Source organism: Neovison vison, chromosome 8 (genome assembly GCF_020171115.1).
Source record: "Neovison vison isolate M4711 chromosome 8, ASM_NN_V1, whole genome shotgun sequence".
In the NCBI taxonomy this organism is placed as follows: domain Eukaryota; kingdom Metazoa; phylum Chordata; class Mammalia; order Carnivora; family Mustelidae; genus Neogale; species Neogale vison.
The window spans coordinates 85,923,650-85,939,205 of NC_058098.1; the positions used below are offsets into that span (position 1 = coordinate 85,923,650).

General features: G+C 35.8%; 1 protein-coding gene across 9 annotated transcripts in view; it reads right to left on the minus strand.

Annotated features, from left to right (window-relative positions):
* The window catches only part of VPS54 (VPS54 subunit of GARP complex), a 99,222-nt gene that overhangs the window by 17,906 nt on the left and 65,760 nt on the right, over nucleotides 1-15,556 (minus strand). For 8 of the 9 annotated variants that reach the window (XM_044264077.1, XM_044264083.1, XM_044264082.1 and 5 more), the window contains 8 exons: nucleotides 14,951-15,080; nucleotides 14,163-14,344; nucleotides 13,458-13,570; nucleotides 9,467-9,530; nucleotides 8,154-8,259; nucleotides 7,131-7,218; nucleotides 6,248-6,369; nucleotides 6,068-6,148 (listed from right to left, as the gene is read on the minus strand). In XM_044264077.1, the coding sequence (XP_044120012.1) occupies nucleotides 6,068-6,148; nucleotides 6,248-6,369; nucleotides 7,131-7,218; nucleotides 8,154-8,259; nucleotides 9,467-9,530; nucleotides 13,458-13,570; nucleotides 14,163-14,344; nucleotides 14,951-15,080 (886 nt within the window). Of the gene's footprint in view, nucleotides 1-6,067; nucleotides 6,149-6,247; nucleotides 6,370-7,130; nucleotides 7,219-7,799; nucleotides 7,901-8,153; nucleotides 8,260-9,466; nucleotides 9,531-13,457; nucleotides 13,571-14,162; nucleotides 14,345-14,950; nucleotides 15,081-15,556 lie in introns of those variants that run through there. The other variant, XR_006386214.1, reaches the window with a different exon arrangement.

The following is a 15,556-nucleotide window of genomic DNA, read 5'->3' on the forward strand; positions in this document are numbered from 1 at the left end:
GAAAAACATGCAGCCAAGAATACTATATCCAGCTAGGCTATCACTGAAAATAGAAGGAGAGATAAAAAGCTTCAAGGATAAACAAAAACTAAAAGAATTGGGAAACACCAAACCAGTTCTACAGGAAATATTGAAAGGGGTCCTCTAAGCAAAGAGAGGCCCTAAAAGTAGTAGATCAGAAAGGAACAGAGACAATATACAGTAACAGTCACCTTACAGGCAATACAATAGCACTAAATTCGTATCTCTCAATAATTACCCTGAATGTTAATGAGCTAAATGCCCCAATCAAAAGACACAGGGTATCAGAATGGATAAAAACAAAACAAAACAAAACAAAAACCATCAATATGCTGTCTACAAGAAACTCGTTTTAGACCCAAAGACACCTCCAGATTTAAAGTGAGGGGGTGGAAAACAATTTACCATGCTAATGGACATCAAAAGAAAGCTGGGGTGGAAATCCTTATATCAGGATCAATTAGATTTTAAGCCAAAAACTATAATAAGAGATGAGGAAGGACACTATATCCTACTCAAAGGGTCTGTCCAACAAGAAGATCTAACAATTTTAAATATCTATGCCCCTAACATGGGAGCAGCCAACTACATAAACCAATTAATAACAAAATCAAAGAAACACACTGACAATAATACAATAATAGTAGGAGACTTTAACACTCCCCTCACTGAAATGGACAGATCATCCAAGCAAAAGATCAACAAGGAAATAAAGGCCTTAAATGACACACTGGACCAGATGGACATCACAGATATATACAGAACACTCCATCCCAAAGCAACAGAATACACATTCTTCTCTAGTGCACAGGAACATACTCCAGAACAGATCACATCCTGGGTCCTAAATCAGGTCTCAACCGGTATCAAAAGATTGGGATCATTCCCTGCATATTTTCAGATCACAGTGCTCTGAAGCGAGAACTCAATCACAGGAGGAAATTTGGAAAGAATCCAAATACATGGAAACTAAAGAGCATCCTTCTAAAAAATGAATGGGTCAACCAGGAAATTAAAGAAGAATTTGAAAAATTCAAGGAAACAAATGATAATGAAAACACAACTATTCAAAATCTGTGGGACACAGCAAAGGCAGTCCTGAGAGGAAAATATATAGCAGTACAAGCCTTTCTCAAGAAACAAGAAAGGCTCAAGTACACAACCTAACCCTACACTTAAAGGAGAGGGAGAAAGAACAGCAAATAAAGCCTAAACCCAGCAGCAGAAGAGAAATAATAAAGATCAGAGTAGAAATCAATGAAATAGAAATCAAAAAAACAACAGAACAAATCAATGAAACTAGGAGCTGGTTCTTTGAAAGAATTAATAAGATTAATAAACCCCTGGCCAGACTTATCAAAAAAAAAGGACCCAAATAAATAAAATCATGAATGAAAGAGGAGAGATGACAACCAACACCAAAGAAATACAAACAATTATAAGAATATATTATGAGCAACTATACACCAGCAAATTTGACAATCTGGAAGAAATGGATGCATTGCTAGAGACATATAAACTACCACGAGTGAACCAGGAAGAAACAGAAACCTAAACAGACCCATAACCAGTAAGGTGATTGAAGTAGTCATCAGTAAGGTGATTGAAGTAGTCATAAAAAATCTCCCAACAAACAAGAGCCCAGGGCCAGACGGCTTCCCAGGGGAATTCTACCAAACATTTAAAGAAGAACTAATTCATATTCTCCTGAAACTGTTCCAAAAATAGAAATGGAAGGAAAACTGCCAAACTCATTTTATGAGGCCAGCATCACCTTGATTCCAAAACCAGACAAGGATCCCATCAAAAAAGAGAATTACAGACCAATATTCTTGATAAACACAGATGCAAAAATTCTCACCAAAATACTAGCCAGTAGGGTCCAACAGTATATTAAAAGGATTATTCACCACAACCAAGTGGGATTTATTCCAGGGCTGCAAGGTTGGTTCAACATCTGCAAATCAATCAATGTGATAAAATACATTAATAAAAGAAAGAACAAGAACCATATGATACTCTCGATAGATGCTGAAAAAGCATTCGACAAAGTGCAGCATCTTTTCCGGATCAAAACTCTGCGAAGTGTAGGGATACATACCTTAATATTATCAAAGCCATCTATGAAAAACCCACCACAAATATCATTCTCAATGGAGAAAAACTGAAAGCTTTTCCGTAATGTCAGGAACATGGCAGGGATGTCCATTATCACCACTGGTATTCAACATAAGACTAGAAGTCCTAGACTTAGCAATCAGACAACAAAAAGAAATTAAAGGCATCCAAATCAGCAAAGAAGAAGTAAAACTATCACTCTTTGCAGATGATACGATACTATATGTGAGAAACCCAAAAGACTCCACTCCAAATCTGCTAGAACTTGTACAGGAATTCAGTAAAGTGTCAGGATATAAAATCAATGCACAGAAATCAGTTGAATTTCTCTACACCAACAAGACAGAAGAAAGAGAAATTAAGGAGTCAATCCCAATTACCATTGCACCCAAAACTATAAGATACCTAGGAATAAACCTAACCAAGGAGGCTAAAAATCTATACTCAGAAAACTATAAAGTACTTGTGAAAGAAATTGAGGAAGACACAAAGAAATGGAAAAATGTTCCCTGCTTCTGGATTGGAAGAAGAAATATTGTGAAAATGTCTATGGTGCCTAAAGCAATTTACACATTTAATGCAATTCCTACCAAAATACCATGCATTTATTTCAAAGAAATGGAACAAATAATCCTAAAATTTATATGGAACCAGAAAAGACCTCGAATAGCCAGAGGAATGCTGAAAAAGAAAGCCAAAGTTGGTGGCATCACAATTCCAGGCTTCAAACTCTATTACAAAGCTGTCATCATCAAGACAGTATGGTACTGGCACAAAAACAGGCACATAAATCAATGGAAGAATAGAGAGCCCAGAAATAGACCCTCAACTCTATAGTCAACTAATCTTTGACAAAGCAGGAAAGAATGTCCAATGGAATAAAGAGTCTCTTCAACAAATGGTGTTCGGAAAATTGGACAGCCACATGCAGAAAAATGAAACTGGACCGTTTCCTCACACCACACATGAGAATAGACTCAAAATGGATGAAGGACCTCAATATGAGAAAGGAATCCATCAAAATCCTTGAGGAGAACACAAGCAGCAACCTCTTCGAACTCAGCCCCAACAACTTCTTCCTGGGAACATCGCCAAAGGCAAAGAAGCAAGGGCAAAAATGAACTATTGGGACGTCATCAAGATCAAAAGCTTTTGTACAGCAAAAGAAACAGTTAACAAAACCAAAAGACAACTGACAGAATGGGAGAAGATATTTGCAAACGACATATCAGATAAAGGGCTAGTATCCAAAATCTATAAAGAACTTATCAAACTCAACACCCAAAGAACAACTAATCCAATCAAGAAATGGGCAGAGGACATGAACAGACATTTCTGCCAAAAAGACATCCAGATGGCCAACAGACACATGAAAAATTCCTCCACATCACTTGGCATCAGGGAAATACAAATCAAACAACAATGAGATACCACCTCACACCAGTCAGAATGGCTAAAATTAACAAGTTAGGGGCGCCTGGGTGGTTCAGTGAGTTAAAGCCTCTGCCTTTGGCTCAGTTCATGATCCCAGGATCCTGGGATTGAGCCCTACATCGGGCTCTCTGCTCAGCGGGGAGCCTGCTTCCCTTCTCTCTCTGCCTGCCTCTCTGCCTACTTGTGATCTCTGTCTGTCAAATAAATAAATCTTAAAAAAAAAAATTAAAATTAACAAGTCAGGAAATGACAGGTGCTGGCAAGGATGCGGAGAAAGGGGAACCTTCCTACACTGTTGGTGGGAATGCAAGCTGGTGCAACCACTCTGGAAAACAGCATGGAGGTTCCTCAAAAAGTTGAAAACAGAGCTACCCTACGACCCAGTAATTACACTACTGGGTATTTACCCTAAAGATACAAATGTAGTGATCAGAAAGGGCACGTGCACCCGAATGTTTATAGCAGCAATGTCCACAATAGCCAAACTATGGAAAGAACCTAGATGTCCATCAACAGATGAATCGATAAAGAAGAGGTTATATATATATACAATGAAATACTATGCAGCCATCAAAAGAAATGAAATCTTGCCATTTGCGATGATGTGAACGGAACTAGAGGGTATTATGCTTAGTGAAATAAGTCAATCCGAGAAAGACAACTATCATATGATCTCCCTGATATGAGGAAGTCGAGAAGCAACATGGGGAGTTTGGGGGGTAGGAAAAGAATAAATGAAACAAGATGGGATCGGGAGAGAGAGAGAAATCATAAGAGACTCTTATTCTAAGGAAACAAACTGAGGATTGCTGGGGGGAGGGGGATAGGGTGAGGCCAGTTGGATTATGGACATTCAGGAGGGTATGTGCTATGGTGAGTGCTGTGAAGTGTATAAACCTGGCAATTCACAGACCTGTACCCATGGGGCTAATAATACATTATATGTTAATGAAAAAAAAATAGAGAATTCCTAAACAATCATTTTCCTCCATACAAAACTGGAAACTAAGTTAACAGGTACAGCATAATATAGGTATGTCGCATACAAATATAAATTCCTTAAGCTTCTTAAAAGCTTAAAATATCTATGTTATGTATGAACTACACCAACATTCTCAAAGTGTTGTGTGGGGACACCTGAGAGTCAGAGACTCTTTGTGGGAATCTGTTAAGTAAAAACCATTTTCATAATACTAATAAACTATTACTTCTTCACACTCATTCTTTCATGTTTAAAGAATGGAGATTTTTCAATGACTTTCAACAATGTCATTGTTCTGACGGCCATGTGTTTGTGTATTCTTGTGTTTTAAATTTTTCTTAGTTTTAATTTCTAATGTGGTACTTACTGATAGGTAAAATTTGCATGAATAAAAGTTCTTTGGCATCTGCAATTATTTTTAAGTATAAAGAGGTCCTGTGACCAAAACATTTGAGAATGATTAAACAAATGCAATCTTATTTTCCAAGGACTCTTTCCTCACTGTCATCTTCAAAGATACAAGCCCACACCTAATCTCTGTGAATGGGCACTGCTTCACCTTGCACTTTTATGATCTTCACATGCTTGTTGCTCCTGCCATCTCAGAATCCTGAAGAATGCAAGCAGCAGAAAACCATACCCAAGTGCCTGGGTTGATGATTACCCTAAATATACTCTCAAGCATGCACAAATAAACTAAATAAACCCTCAAAATTCCAAGTTATGAAATTTCTGCTTTCTTCCTAAGATAGGTGTTGTACTTAGGAAATGAAAAGAGTAGGGGATGGGGCAAAAGTGACTAGGTCTGATAAAGTTTTATTTTTCTAAAGTTACCCTCCACTGTAATAGAGGATTCACTGGAAACCATTGCTTCTTTTAATGACCCATTCAGAACAGAAAACAAATAGGAAACAGATACTAAAACTGATTATCTATGAGGGAAATAATAGAGCACCTCAGACTCTGCCATTGCAGTCTGGAAAATAAAGAACATACCACAGAAAATTTATTTACTTTTTTTTCCTATTTTGATCTTTTTTCTCTCAATTTTGTCTCTGGAAGACTTTCAGACAAAAACCTAGTTTGATGAAGGCACATATTTGTCAATGCAGTTCATATAAAATTACTTCTGCATAGGGTTTCTTTCATTCTTTTTTTTTTTTAAAGATTTTATTTATTTATTTGACAGACAAAGATCACAGGTAGGCAGAGAGGCAGGCAGAGAGAGAGGAGGAAGCAGGCTCCCTGCTGAGCAGAGAGCCTGATGAGGGGCTCGATCTCAGGACCCTGAGATCATGACCTGAGCCACCCAGGCGCCCCGGGTTTCTTTCATTCTTAAAATAATCTCCCTCCTGTCCCCTTACAGCCCCCTTAGGATATGATTATCCATTTTTGGGCAATCTGAACATATTATTGAGTTTTTCTAAACCCTGATGAATGTGACTGGTTAGACAACTGTGAAAAGGCACAATGCCTTTAAACAATGCCTTATAATTTCCATAAATCATTTACCTTAGATAATAGCTTGTCAAATAAGCTATCCATTATCGCTACAAGCTTGGCTGATATTTCAGCAATGTGGTCATGGTAGTCCTGCAATGAGAAAGAACACTGTATTTTAAAGTCCCTGGGACACATCTAAAAAATACTTAGCAATTATGAAACTCCAGTAGAAAATCTAAGACAAAGTACCTTAGTGATATGATCAAAATGCCTAAGCATGCTATACTGCTTAGGTTGCAGTCGAGCTTCAAAATGAGCCCTGATCACAGGAATGTAGTGCACAATTAACTGCAAACAACGTGAAGAAAGAGCTGAAGATCCAGGAAGTGAATATATCAGGGAGAAACAAAAAACAGTATTAGTTGAGTTTAAATATCAAATTAAACAAAAAATGTCAATTAGTTTCCTACAGTTTATTTCATCAATAAAGAGCACACAGCAGAAAGCAACATTATTTCACTTCGGTTAAGAAAATGATTTGGGGAGCGCCTGGCTATCTCAATCAGTTGGGCGTCTGACTCCTGGTTTTGGCTCGGGTCATGATCTCATGGTCGTGGTTGAGCCCACACTGGGCTCCGTGCTCAGTGCAGAGTCTGCTTCAAATTTTTTCTCTCTCCCTCTCTGCCCCTTCCTGCTTCAGTGCTCTCTCTCAAAGAAATAAAAAAATTTTTTAAAAATTATTTGGTACTGAATAATGTAGCAAACATGCTGCTTTTCCCAATGAACTCAAGTTGTTGGTATTACTGACATGAGGAAGCTAAGGGGAAAACTGATTCTCTTATGATATTCAGATTCCTTTCACTTCAAAGCACCTCATACTTACTACATCTTAACATTTTCTATAGTGGTGCAACTTCCAAATAACTTGTATTTGTTAGAGTCGAAATTCTTCCTAACATTTCCCCAGAAGTTAATTTTTTCAGTTATGTTAATACATAGAAGATGAAGCACATTTGCTACTTTTAGAGCCTTTAATTAGAGTCATAAGAACATCAGGTATAATAAAAACACAATGAAGATGGTGACCTCACTGTAAAATCTCAGCATGTGAATTAAAAGCAAGAAACCATACCCAAATTTTTTGTAGTTATTGTTTTTAGTCCAACAACTTGCAGTGCACCAGCTCCAAGAACTAACTGGCAACTTCTTGAATTGAAGTACTAACAAAGGAAGGAGAAAAAAAGCCCAACAATTTATTAAAAATTATTCTATATATGCTGGTAATATGTCTATATTTCTAAAAATACATTCCTCTTTCCTCTCATTCAAGGACCAAATGGATTTTCTAGTAGGAGCAATTAGGACCTATTTATGTAATGATAGAAAAAGGGATGATGTTAATATTTATTGTCTGGTGGGAAAAAAGTGAAGTTCTAAAAAACAATTGTTCAGAAGTTAATCTTTAATCTGCATTCATAAAACTAGTTCTGTTTCACTGAAACAATATACTATATGTTAATTATACTTTAATAAAAAAACAATTTCAGTTTTAGTCATTCATACTGGACGGTCCTATTTTCAAAAGGGTAACAAAATCTTTCTGAACTAAAATATGACAACTCAATTTGGGGGCAGAATTAACTGATTAGACATTCGGAAAAAATGTCTATTTTTCTTTATACTAGCAGTTAAAAATACCTGTTAAAATGAAATGTAAAATAAGTATGTAAAATAAGATTATCTCCACATTTTCATTTTACATCAATGGTTCTGAAAAAATGATTTAAGAAAAATCTCTAACCTTAGTGAGATGAATTTTGTAAAGTTCAGTGAATTCCTTCCATGCACATTTGAAACCAGTCCAGGTTTTTTGACCTAAGTGGCCTCAGTCATGTTCAGCACCTAACGAACAAATCATCTCCTGTCTCCAATGTCATTAACAACTCTATGGGTATAATGAGGAATCACTAAAAGTGAGAAGGAAGTAGGCGGCCTTCTTCGAGTAACATGTTGTGATTCAACCACAATTAAATGTCACAAAATTAATGTCTTAAAGATAACTTAACCTTGAAATGTCTTAGTTTGAAGACTGGTCATACCCTAATGAATTACTTCTGTCAACTATTTTTCCATCACAGAGTGAAATCATACACACCTTCAATAAATCTGATAGACGAGTAAGCATGTCAGTAGTAACAGATGGGATATTGTCTACACACTGGCAATATTCAAGGATAATTCTTATCAACAGCAATACAGTTCTGTAAAAAAAGAAAGATGACCCAAGAGGAAGTCAAAACAAGAAGGTTAAAAATGATTCAACACATAAAAATCAATACTGACCTTGGTAACTAGGAACTCATGTGTTTTACCTATAAATGCAGCAGAGTAGGGACTAAAGTGAGGCAAGACAGATTCCTCGGGTGCAAAATGAAGGAGGCCCTCATTTTCAGGGTCATACAACTACAGGGTCAGCACTGCATGGTACCAAGAATGAGTACTTCCTTAAGTGTGGTGGCACATCACTCTCTGTGTGGCATTCCTATTAAGCCTCTTCAAAAAGGCAGGTATGCTGGGGTGTAGAGCCTGGTTGGGATTGTCTCTCTCCCTTTCCTTCTGCCCCTCCCCCACTAATTTATATATATATATATATATATATATATAATAATTTATATAATATATAAAAAATACATTCCTTGCCAAAACACTGACAAAAAGCCTACCCAGTGCTTCTGATTATATAGTAGGTGCTCAATCATAACCTGAATTAACAATGGGAACATAGTCTTGATTTTCTTAGTGAGATGAAAGAAAACTGTGGCTTCAAAGAGCAATGGTATCTCCTACAAAGTTTATTGCTAAGTCACAAAAGGTTCTCCTGAGAAAGTTAGCAGCTCATTAGCTGAACATGTCATAAATTGAAAAGAAACACTACTGGGAGGTTAAATAAGTTTGAGATTAAGGTGAATAGAGCCATTCATTATGGGACATCCAAGTTCAATGAGATGCTCAGAAATGAGAGATCCATGTAAAATAATGTTTTATAAATCTGAAGGATATCAGGAAGTAGTGATTCAAGAAAGTTAAGTATCTAGCCCTTATAATAGCTTAATTTTCACCATATATTACTCTCCATGCATACTTCTAGTGTCTGCTTTACTGGGTAGAGGTCCACTGCTTATCTTTTCTAATCTTCTCTCAGAAAATAAAATATTCTCCTCTTAGCCAGGGAGTTGTTTTTTTGGGAGCAGTCTTTTTGCCTGAAGAGCCAGAAAGCCAGATAGCCAGAGGGTGACTAATGTCATCAAGCAAGAATAACAAGATAAAAGAGTAGTTAAGGAGAGAATCATAATTATTTGTAAGATTTAAAATTGTCAATCTAAAATTTCCAATTCACATCAAGCAGGAACTAGAAGACCTATGTTTTAAATAACTGACTCAACCAATAAAGAAAAATGTGTCACTCACCCAACGACAGCATACTGTTGTCCCTCGACAATGAGAACTTCCGCTGGTTTCCTTTCTTCTGTAGCTATAGAGTAAAACAAATAACCAAGACAGACACAGGAACAAGATGAAGCAAATTATTACAGGAAAAATTTTCAGCTAGAAAAAAACCAAAGAAGATCTTAGGGCCCAATTTAGGGCCTGATAAGGCCTGAGACTATCTTATTCCTGAAAATAAGTATCTACTTTTGGGAAGCAATTTGGCAGAGAATAAAGTATATTGGGTTTGGAATCAGAGAAATGTGGATTTGAGTTCCAGTACTGTCAGTTATTGGATGCATGACCTCGTGTCAACTATTAACTTCTTTTGGTCTCAACATCTGTATCCATCAAACATGGATAACAGTATCAACCTCACTGCTGTTAATGATAGAGATCATGACTATAAACTGCCGATCCTAGGTCTGGTACATGGTAGGTGATCAGTAAGTAGTAAAGGAAAAAAATATTAGTCTGGAAAGGCAGAACTAGAATTTCAACTGGTTGTCATTATTATAATTCTCAGAATACAAGCTAATTCCTATATTCAGTGTTTTTTTTTAAAAGATTTTATTTATTTATTTGGCAGAGAGCACAATTAGGCAGAGAGGCAGGCAGAGGGAGAGGGAGAAGCAGGCTCTCTTCTGAGCAGGGAGCCCAAGGTGGAGCTCGATCCCAGAACCCTGGGTTCATGACATGAACCAAAGACAGATGCTTAACAAACTCAGCCACCCAGGTACCCCTATACATAATGTGTTTTTAATTTTCAAGATTTTAACCCAGAAATTATTTTATTTTCAGCATGTGGCATCTATCATTATAAAACAAAATTCAGTATGTTGAAGTAAAAATAACAGCAGACTGGATTACTGTTTGTCCTTAATCAGCCAAATCAATTAGAATTATCACAGGCAAGTCATCATGTTTCCCTAAGCTTCAAATCCCTTTGACTTGACACTAAATATCTACTTCCTCATTTCTATCAAGGCAAGAAATTCAGTGTCATACAGTTTCTAAACATAACTCATTCTGTATGTCAGATTAAATTTTTGAGGACAGGGATTGTGTCTTAATCAATTCTCCATATCACAGAGAGAATCGCCAGAGCATAGTAATGTAGAGGGTCCTAAAGTCAGTCGGCCTGAATCTGGAGCCCAAGTCTACCACTTCCTAGCTCTGTAACCTTGCGCAAATTGTCTAATCCGTTTGTGTCTCAGTTTCTGTATTTTTTAGGTGGGAATATTAATGGTATCTAGTTCATGAACCTGCAAATGGGATAATAATGTAAAGTGCTTAGAACAAACTGTCCATCATCAAGTAAGTATCCAATTAATATTAATTGCTACCCATTAACCTTCATTTCCCCATGCCTAGCCAAAAAGCTAGTAACTCATTAATGGGTGGTGGGTGAATGAATAATAACCAAGAATCCTTAACTTGGTAAGAACTAGTAAAATGCTGATGGACTTCTAATAGCACGTACATTCTTCTCATTCAGAGGGAAAAAAAGACTAGGACTGAAGTAGGGTGTATAAAAGAAACCTCTTATTGTCAGCATCCCCCAAAGAAAAAGTATAAATAAATAGTTCACTACACACACACACACACACACCCAAACACACACAAGTTAATTCAATCACTCTATATTTATCATTTTTTTAAAATATTTTATTTATTTATTTGAGAGAGAGAGACAGAGAGAGCATGAGCGAGGAGAAGGTCAGAGAGCAAAGCAGACTCCCCATGGAGCTGGGAGCCCGATGTGGGACTCGATCCCGGGACTCCAGGATCACGACCTGAGCCGAAGGCAGTTGTCCAACCAACTGAGCCACCCAGGCGTCCCTATATTTATCATTTTAATCCAAAAATTGTTATGTTTGTATGACCGTGGATTTTAAGACTTTAAACTGTTCAAGGACAAAGACATGTTATAGACATCTAGCAGAGCACCTCACAAAGTGGGAAGTCATCAACTGTAGCCTGAAAGAGTAAATGAGAACTAAATCTTATCATTTTAAACTTGTGATTTAAAATAATTGGTTTTTATTTTTATTTTAATCTTTGCTACTTGAGTATTTTTGCTTTGCTAATATATAATCAATTAAAGGATTGGCGACCACCACCCAACACTGTCACCTACTAAAAAATAGTTACAAGGCAACAGAAATCTACTTAATTCATTCAATTCTTCTCTCTGCCCTATACAAATTACTCTATTTTACACCTGTCCTTAATCCCTCCACTCTTGTCACCATATTAGAAGAGATAGCCTTTCATCTCAACTCTGGACTTAATTCCAGGGGCCCTGCCTCACAATTAATCCATGTCACTCCTCTTTAATTTTCTTCCTCTTTCTGTTAAAACAAAAACATAATTCAGTTTCTCCTACCTTAAAACTCTTAATTCCTTGAGTGGATGAAAGTAATAATCTAATTATTCTCTTAGGTCTCTAGAGCTACTTCATCACCTACTCCCCCTTCACAACCAAACCTGTCAAAAAAGGAGGCTACATTTAACAGTCCTCATCTTTCAAGTTACTTACTATTGACTACAATATGACTCTGTCATTCTACTGGATTACTAAAATTGCAAATGATCTCCTATGTGTCAAACTAGTGGTCACTATTTGTATTTTACTTAGTCTTTCTCTCGTAGTGCACTTGCATTTTCTGTAAATGTTAAATACACAATTTAAAAATATTTCTATGTAAAAATATTAAACTTTTATTAAATGTACAAAATTTGAAAATGCATCTGCCTCCTCCATTAAAAATATTTGATAACTGGAGAGCCTGGGTGGCTCAGTCAGTAGAACATGAGACTTTTCATCTCAGGGTCATGAGTTCAAGCCCCATGTTGGGCATGGAGTCTACCTAAAATTAAAAAAAAAAAAAAACTTTCAAAAAATTATTTGACAATTTTATAATTTCAAATCTGGTATTACAGGATAAGGTGTATATAAGTTCACATTATTATTACATGACCACTCCAATTTAACTGGCATACAAAAGTATCTTCCAGCCATTGCATTTCTTTTACATGAAACCTAAGACATATTTGATACCAGTAATAATTCTCTTCTTGAAATCAATTTTTTTTACTTCTATATTCTTCTGGATTTCCTCCTACCTCTCTGGCCCTTCCTTCTGAGTCTCCTTTATAGTTTTCTTTTTCTAGATTCTTTATATTTTGGTTTTCTCTATCCTATCACTACTGTATTACTTGTGATTGCTAATCCACATTTTTTTTTCATTAGACTTAGCCCTTTTTTTTTAAAAAAAAGACTTTTTATTTATTTATCTGACAGAGAGAGAGAGCACAAGCAGGTGGGATAGCAGGACAGGGAGAAGCAGGCCCCCTGCCAAGCAAGGAGCCTGATACAGAGCTTGAACCCAGGACCCCAGGATCACAACCCAAGCCGCCAAAGACAGTCATTTAACCAACCAAGCCAATCAGGCACCCCTATACTTAGCCCTTTGCAAGGTGTGTTATAACTGTTATCTGTCTCAATATCTGACACACAGTAGCAGCTTACTAGTGTTCAATGAATGAATACGTGTCTTTAAACAACATGGTATAGTGAACAAAGCCGTGAAGTTATATAAAACCGGTTTCAAATCTCAGCTCATCATTTGTATAAAATTTCTTAATCCCTAGAAGCCTTATGCCTCCTCACTGCTAAATAAGGTTAACAATAGCATTTTCATCACAAATTGTTGTGTGGATAAACTGGAATAATGCATATAAAAGCACTTGGCCCAGTGTATGGCATATGGTTAACATTCAATAAATACCTGAAATTATTTTATTACAAATTACCGCAGATAACTTTTCCAGTCAATTACCAACTAAGCTGGCATTATTAGTTCTAGGCTTTTCAAGAGGCATTACCAATTAAAGAAATGTTAAACATTCCTATAAAATGAATAAACAATATAAAATCAGAAGAAAGTATGTGGAAGAATACACATACCCCCTGACTTTTTTTCAGGTAAAGCAATCTTTCCATCTGATATAGAATCAACAAGATCCTGAAATTCTGCAGGAACATCAGCTTGTTTCCAGCGCTCATTGTCTAAGAGGAGGCTATTCAAAAGGGAGGGGGAAAAAAATTTAACATTTAACATTTCAACACCATCTTCTTTGGTTGAAAAGAAAAAGAAGAGCTGAGTGAGTACATAAGACTTTTCTTGTCATATCTTTTAGTAATAATAAAGACAGTACATGTTTCTTAGTTAAATTCAAGTAAAGCTCATGAAATACAAGACACTGATTTTTTTACACAGTAATGGCCACTAGCTGGTGTTAAAGTACTGAGATTTTTAAAATAAATGTACACCTTAATAAACTGAAATCCTTCCTAATATGATAATCTTTCGGTATGAGTATTTTCAGAAAACATTTTTCTTTTTATATTTCTTAGGCTAACCAAGAAGAGTGGTGAAACACAACCTCGCATTGAGTGGGAAAGGAAAAGTCAATCTATTGAGGATCTTTCTGATAAGCACTTTTATGAAAATAAAGATTCTAATTCCACTTTGAAAAGTCAAGAATCTGTCTTTAATAAAAAAGAAAAAAGTTTTTCAGGGGTTCTGGTGAGCTAATCAATTAAATATAATCATGATTTGTAAAGAAAAGGGAAAAAAACTGAAGAACAGACTGAACATGGTAATAATACCTGAGCTTAGTTTTTCTCTCTTCATGAAACCTGTTTACAAATTTATTAGCTTGGCTCTGAAGTGCTCCAAGTAATGACATACTTTTTCTTCCACAGATCTGTTCAGTATCTAAAATGAATGTTTCCATTAATCTAGAAAGTGTTATGAATTCCGTGGAATTTAGCTTCTCAAGAAAACCATCCTAAATTTTAAAGATAACAAAAATCGTGACAATTAGGTATAACACCAAATACAAATAAACTATAAAACCAACCTAGTTTAACATATGTTAATTATATCATTTTAATAATGTTAATTCATCAATACCTTAAAATCATTTTTAATGAAGCTTCTCAATACTTCAAACTCAGAAATTGAAAATAAAGAGCTTAAAATGTCTAAATTTTACACTGACCCCTTTATAATACAGTAGCTCAAATAAATTCAGATCATACTATAAAATTCTCACAATATTGGAATTCAACTATTTTTATTAATATGGCGGCTAGTTACATACACATATATATGTACATATATAAAGTTGGATATTAATATCAAATTCATTTTCAAGGCATTAAATCTCAAAATTATTCTTATAATCTTTTTTTAAAGACTAATAAATCCTATTTCTTTTATTTGTATTATTTTATATTTCAACATCTTCCTAATAGGCCATATCAGTACCATTAACCTTATTATTGAAAATATAATATGCATTAGGGGGAACATGGGGACATAAGCAAGGATATGATTCTAGATCTCCAAAATAATAGATATAAAATATCTAAAGCTCTATCAAACAACTAACCTTTGCTCTTGACATGAGAAATTTGACAGCTCGGTCATGACATATATCTGAAGCACTATACAATAACTCCTGGATATTATTTGCCAGTTTTTCTAGTTCTAAATCAGTTAATTTCATGTCTTCATTGACCCTGAAAATGATAAAGAGATTAAGTCAGGAAAAATTGTGAGTATACTGTCCTTAATGGGTAACATACCAATAAAAAACAAAAAGCTGTAAAATTCACATCTGATAAAAAATTCTGTGATGTAGCGAACACTTTTTTGTGTGTGTGTGTGGTGAAGCATTAGTTTAAAAAGCTCAGATAATACAAGTATTTTACCCTAATCTTGTATAAAAATAATTTTCTGAGGTACACGGGTTGCTCAGTTGTTAAGTATCTGCCTTTGGCTCTGGTCATGATCCCAGGGTCCTGGGATTGAGCCCCGCATCGGGCTCCCTGCTCCACAGGAAGCCTGCTTCTTCCTCTCCCACTCCTCCTACTTGTGTTCCCTCTCCCGCTGTGTCTCCCTCTGTCAAATAAATAAATAAATAATATTTTTAAAAAATAAGAAAGGAACTTTCTCTCTCTCAATTAGTATTTTCTGTAGTTTATTTCAGACTCTG